Source organism: Condylura cristata, unplaced genomic scaffold, assembly GCF_000260355.1.
Source record: "Condylura cristata isolate star-nosed mole 26May11 unplaced genomic scaffold, ConCri1.0 scaffold00015, whole genome shotgun sequence".
In the NCBI taxonomy this organism is placed as follows: domain Eukaryota; kingdom Metazoa; phylum Chordata; class Mammalia; order Eulipotyphla; family Talpidae; genus Condylura; species Condylura cristata.
In genome coordinates, this window is record NW_004567116.1 from 24,062,088 (window position 1) to 24,068,348 (window position 6,261).

The 6,261-nt window shown below is 33.7% G+C and overlaps 1 protein-coding gene across 1 annotated transcript in view; it reads right to left on the minus strand.

The window, feature by feature from the left end:
• The window catches only part of ANO5 (anoctamin 5), a 52,564-nt gene that overhangs the window by 4,001 nt on the left and 42,302 nt on the right, over positions 1 to 6,261 (minus strand). Inside the window, exons 17-20 of the mRNA XM_012725618.1 lie at positions 5,826 to 5,956; positions 4,012 to 4,217; positions 1,669 to 1,847; positions 180 to 285 (exon numbers count right to left, since the gene is read on the minus strand). Of these exons, the coding sequence (XP_012581072.1) occupies positions 180 to 285; positions 1,669 to 1,847; positions 4,012 to 4,217; positions 5,826 to 5,956 (622 nt within the window). The remainder of the gene's footprint in view (positions 1 to 179; positions 286 to 1,668; positions 1,848 to 4,011; positions 4,218 to 5,825; positions 5,957 to 6,261) is intronic.

The following is a 6,261-nucleotide window of genomic DNA, read 5'->3' on the forward strand; positions in this document are numbered from 1 at the left end:
TTTTTTTTTTCTTTTCTGTCACCTTGGTTACTTCAGCAAAAGTAAGTGAATAATAGGTAATCTGTTATTCAGAAAATATTAATAAGGTACTTTTTATTAGAATAGACATTTCCTTCAAAACAATTTATTGAAGGAATGTTAAAAATCTGCTGAGCAGATACTTTTAGGAAAAGACTTACTTCCATAACTATGATGAAGGTCATTTTGGCTGCAAGGACATGCCAGAACTGCATATTATGAAAATATTTCTGATCGTGATCAGGAGGATATCTGTAATCTCTATACCTGAAAAACAGAAGTAAGTACAAAAAGTTAGTTAATGCTTCAAATAGAGCCCTAACATAAATTATTTTTCTTAATCTTTTTAGTGAGTTACAAAATTCAAAGCATAAGAAGATAGTTTTAATTGTGAAACTTTTATCTTTCTTGTATAGATTAATGTCTTAGCCATCTGTTATTTATGGCTTTAATCGGAGACACAATTGAAATTTCTCTCCTTGCTTTCAAAGACAAATAACTCAGAAGAGTCAGCAAAATTTGTTATCTCTATTCCTCTTTTTCTACTCCTTAGTTCTATCCATCATTATACTAAACCAGTTGTCTCCTGTTACTAAACTGAAGATAAATTTAAATCTTTTAAGGACAGGACTTGACATTTTTGACTATTTTTATTTTCTTGAAACTACTTGCTCTTCGCTTAACTGATTTACTATTCTTAAAAAATAAAAAAAAAATAAAAAAAAGATTTATTTTATACAGAGATACCTGCCAGAGATTCAGGGTGGTGAGAGAATTCATCAGAGACAGACTGGGGAGCAGAACAGGCAGATCTACTGAAATACACTGCTAAGGGGAGCAGTGAGTGGGTCAGGAGAGGTTTGCCACACCATGTGGGTCACCTCCCTGGCCAGGGATTGAACTCATGCTACAGAGGCTGCGGTAGTTTCATAATGTTGTGCTTTAATCAGCTGCACCACCAGGGAGGGCCCTAATTTACTATTCTGGGATTTTCTTAGAGTTCAGCTTTGTGAGCTCATTGTTTTCTAAAGGTTGCTATATAGCTATGTTCCTCGAAGATTAATTCCACTTTAGTGAGTGATGGCATTAAGAAATCTGACACATCTGTGAAATAAATTTGTGTGTGCACATATATCATGAACATACACACATATAAAATTTAATTTCCAGGGTAAAAATACCCTTATAATACATGATATACAGAAGCCTTCACCCTTTCCTGCACAGAAAAAAAAAATTTTAAATAGGATGGCTGGTGAATTAATCATATTGATATTTCTCTCTCACTTTCTCTCTTTTCAAGGACACACAATCAAATCCAAGTAGGATAAATGCAGATGTAATATGTTCATGCTGATGATCTAGATATTGTAACTTAGGACCAGCGGGGCCCCAAAAAATGCTGGTGGAAAAGCTTTCTAATCAATTTTAAAAGAACCAATACAAAATTGGTATTATTTACCTTCTGTTATTTTTAGAAATTCTACCTTTCCAATTCAAATCATATAGCATGTGAATTCTAGTAATGATGCCCTTTATCCAGAATTTTTATTGCTCCAAATAAATTCTTTGTATTGTAAGACAGCAAAGGAATAGAAAACTTAAAAAATATATTTAAGTAGAAAAAATTAAAACTATAAAATAGGAAACCTGCACGTAGTGAAATCTCGTTTCTCTGACGGTGCACTGCGTTCAGGAAAATCAGCTATCAGGAATACTGACAGGCTGTTGTTGACATATCCTCTCATAGGCTCGCTGGTATTTGTTGAATAGGCATAGTAGTAAACTAAGCGGTGAATGATGTCTGATGTAAATGCAACAATAAAAGCCTGAAGGACAAAAAAAGTTTAGGTTATGAACCAACAACCTATTTTTTTAAATGTTGATTCTCTCTCAGTTCTATGTGATACATGTATGACTAAAGTGCTAATAGAAATTATGTTACTATAAATGTCATTGGGCTCAGCTATGTAACAGTTAATTTACAATACAAGATTAGCAATCCTACATGGTTATACAGTATGGCTAAATTGAAAATTGTAACTAAATTAATGTCTTCCACCATCTCTCTTTATTTCTTTCCTTTTTTATTGTTTCATGCATAGATCTACTATCCTTCACCCAATTTACTAACCTGGTCTAACTTCATAAAGTAAGACTCTGGTGTGTGTGTGTGTGTGTGTGTGTGTGTGTGTGTGTGTGTGTGTATGCATGAAGATAAGGTTAGCAGGGAGGGAATGAGAGAAGATGGAAGATCATATGCAGTTTGGTTCAATTAATTTTAACATTTGATTCTATAGGAATGTTCTCTGTCCCATCATTTCCTAATCTCTGGAATAGTATGAATAGCACATTTTCTTTATAATAGATGAGCCATTTAAAAACCACCTGGCTCCCTCTGCTATCTACATTTTCAGTAGTACTTTAAAAAAACTTCGACTGTTACTTTTTTAGCTACTGTTCCATTCAGATTTTCTATCAGCACAAATTTTGGCAGATATAATTTTCTATAAAAGTGGAAAATTCAAATACATTTAAAACTACTGGGATAAACGCATATATAAGCATTTTCTCTAATTTTTTACCTGTGCCTTGTATCTTTTTTCTTGCTTGAGATTTTTACAGTTTGGTTAGTTTATTTGTATTTTTAAGAAGCAACTCTTCTTACTTAGCAATTAGGTTATTATTTGTTTTCTAATTCAATTATTTCTTATTAATTCTCACTACTTTCTTTTTTAATTTAAATATACTTATTTTTTCATCATTCTCCATTTTGTGTATTTTTTCATCTCAGTTGTAATCCCCGTGGACTTTCCACCAAATCACTCATGTGCCATCACCATAGTCCCGTGCACGCTTCCCACCCCAGTTTTGATCATATCCCCCTTTCCGCCCCCATAGAATGTCTCTGGTCCATAGTTGTTCATTGCTTTTACTTTTACAATTGCTGTTTTTCTTTAATTCTTACTACTTTCTATTGATTAACTACACACACACACACACACACACACACACACATATGTATATTTCTTCGTTCCCTAAGTTATATTCTCGGTACAGGTTTTTCAATCTTATTTTTAATAATGAAATCATTGATTGCTATGAATTTTTCTATACCTGTGGTTTGAAGTACAGATGAAGTGACTCTTACAGATTTTCATTTAAATTAAACTTTCTATATCATTTCACTTTGTTTCATCTTATTTAATAAAGCTTATTTAAAGGGTTAATATTAAGAATTATATTTTCTTATATGAGTAAGCATTATTGACTTCAATATTTAAACAGTTATTATAGTTAAATATGATTATTTGCTGTGAGACATTTATTTTTATCATCATAAGTGCTCCAAAACATAACAGCTAAATTTTGTGTATTCTGTCTGTAGCATAAAACTTTATAGATACGTAAGTTTTTTTTAATTTTTAAATTTTTTTTTTTTTAAGAATTACTTGTTTATGCATACAGTACAGGACAGAGGTGCAGGGGCAGTGAGAGGATTCACCAGAGACAGAGTCGGGGCAGAACAGGTCAACTGATGAAGTAGCAGCAGGCGGGTAAGGAAAGGTCTCCCATGTCATGTGGGTCGTCACCTCCGGGGCTGGGGATTGAACTTATGCTGAAGTGGCTTTAGTTTCTTAGTGCTGTGCTTTAACCTGCTGTACCATGAGGGATAGCTGATAAGCAAGTTTTGATGCATTATTGAAGTCCTTATGGTATGGCCTATTTTTCTGTCTACTTTAACACGTTATGAAACTGTATCATGACATTTTCATGCACATGATTACAATTATTCTTGTACTCGAAGAATTTGCATATCCTAGATTTCTCTAGATTGCTTAGGCATAAACGTTGGGAATATTCCATCTTTATGAAATGTCACCATGAATAAATATAACAAAGATTGACTTAGTTAAACATCATTCACATCTGCCCATTTCTGAGAAAACAAAATAAAACTTCAAGTACACCTTACCAAAACAGTGTACTTACATTAGTCGCAACAGAAAGGATAGCCATTCCATTCAGGATGTCTTCCCAAACACCTATGCTATGAGCTTTAGCAGCTACAGGTCTCCTGTACTGAGTAGTAAGTTTCCAGGCATCCACTCGGATCTCTATAATATTATTCAAGAGAGCAAGAAGAGGAGCCAGAGGAAAAGAGGCCACAAACAATGTAACAAATCCAAACTGGATAACTGTGGGGAACAAAAGGAAAATCACAAACTCATTATTGTAGTGGGGCGAGGGGAAACACCGTCCACCCCCTGCCACTGCCTGCATTTTGGAGGAACTAGCACCAACCAAAACATTCTAGATCTTTTTCCATCTACCCATTTCCTCTTCAAATTTGGAAGCATAGTGACTTTATTTACTTATTAGAACAGAAAGGAGATATTTGGGCATGTGTACTCAGTCCTGTCTGTGTGTGTGTATGTGTGTTTTGAGAGATGCTTATCTGAGAAAACCATGATTCTTCTTTGCTTTATAGTAGAAGCTATATTCAGGTCTGTGCTAATGTACCCTTTATTTATATTGGCATTGGTACATTCATCGGGTAATCAAGGTTTTCTATCTTGCATAAGTACTTTTTGAGATCAGAAAAAATAACTGATTCATATAAAAGTATGCTCAACTAAAAATCTAAAGAGAAAAAGCATTATTTCAGATTTGGAGAACATACCAAAGGACAAAGCAGTGAAAATTGAGACATGTAAAAATCAGGAAAGGAACCATCTAAAGCATCAAAAACACCAATTTTAGGTGGGCAAAAGAAGAGCACATTATCTGGAATGAGGTAACTGTAAATCTCTCTATCACCTATACTGTTTTGACCTCTTTTAAAGTAAGTTTTATCCTCTTCCTTACTGAGATGTAGCACCTCTGCAAACTGGCTTCTCTTTGATTTTGGTTTATGGTTTTACAAACTATGATTGGGTAAAAGACAGCAGCTTTGGCTGCTGGAACTTTCTGTATGAGCAAGGACAAAGTAGTGAGAGATAATGAAATGGCTTTCCATTTGAAGGAACAAAGAAAGAAGTTTGTCCTAGTCATTTATTTAAATAAATCTTGGTTATATGTAATTTTATCTTTTCTCATAATATTGGATTTCAGCATTTCTCCTAAGACTTCTCATAAACATCAATCTTGTTACCTACTAAAATAAATGAATATTCTTTCTATATATCTATGAATATATCACGGTGGAAACTGATTAACATTATCAGGTCATCTCATTCATTCCACCATAATTTTATGGTCCTTGGGAATAAGTTAAGAAAATTGTTCTTCTTTCTTCCATAAGAGAAGCAGAGTTCATGTAAGAGCAAACACTCTGAGTGGATTATACAATTAATACAGATCCTAAAACTTTGCCTCAATATTTCTTCTCTGTTCAGTATATCCTTTGTATTCCTCATGTTTAGTTTGGGTTTCCTTTACATAGCTATTGTTAGTTTTCTTCTTTTCAATCTGGAAATAAAGGATATACACTAAATGTATGCACGACTCTGGAAGTGGTTTATAATTGATTCTTTCAGTTGTATTAAAACAAACAAAATAACAAAATGAGATGGCAATTGATCCCATATTTCTAAGACTGGTATATTGAGCCAAACTTATTTTGCATTCTACCTGGTAGGAATTATAAATGTTGAATCCATGCTGAATAATATTTTGTATATTTTCATCTACTGTTCAATGAACCTTCTATGTACACGGAAGAAAGAAATGTTAAGGACTGAAAAAAAAAAAAACATTTATTTTACTCAACTTGATTATGATGAAAAGCAGTGGTTGAAGGTTACCTGTTTCCAAATACTCATAGAAAAGTGCAAGGGATCCAAAACATTCAAGGTCATTATCCTGTTCCCATCGACTGTACAGCTTTTCAGAATTGGTTCGAGCTTTTCTGCGTCTCCACCAGTTCAGAAGCATGCTGTTGAAAGTTATAAAAGTAAACACACAAAATAGAGTTAAAAAAGAAAGTGGTCAGGGAAACAGAATGTTGAATCCAGAAATTGGCAGTGAGAGAAGTAAAGTAACTTAAGATCACGGAGACAGGTTGAGTTATGACTACAACTAATATTGAAGTCACAATCCAGGGATTTTTTTTTCAGATGAAAAAATGGCTCAAGAGGATGTGGCATCAACACATAATGGGATACTATGCAGTAATCAAAAAATAAATAAACTCATGCCATTTGCAGCATTATGGGTGAGTTGGAAGGGGTTATGATAAGT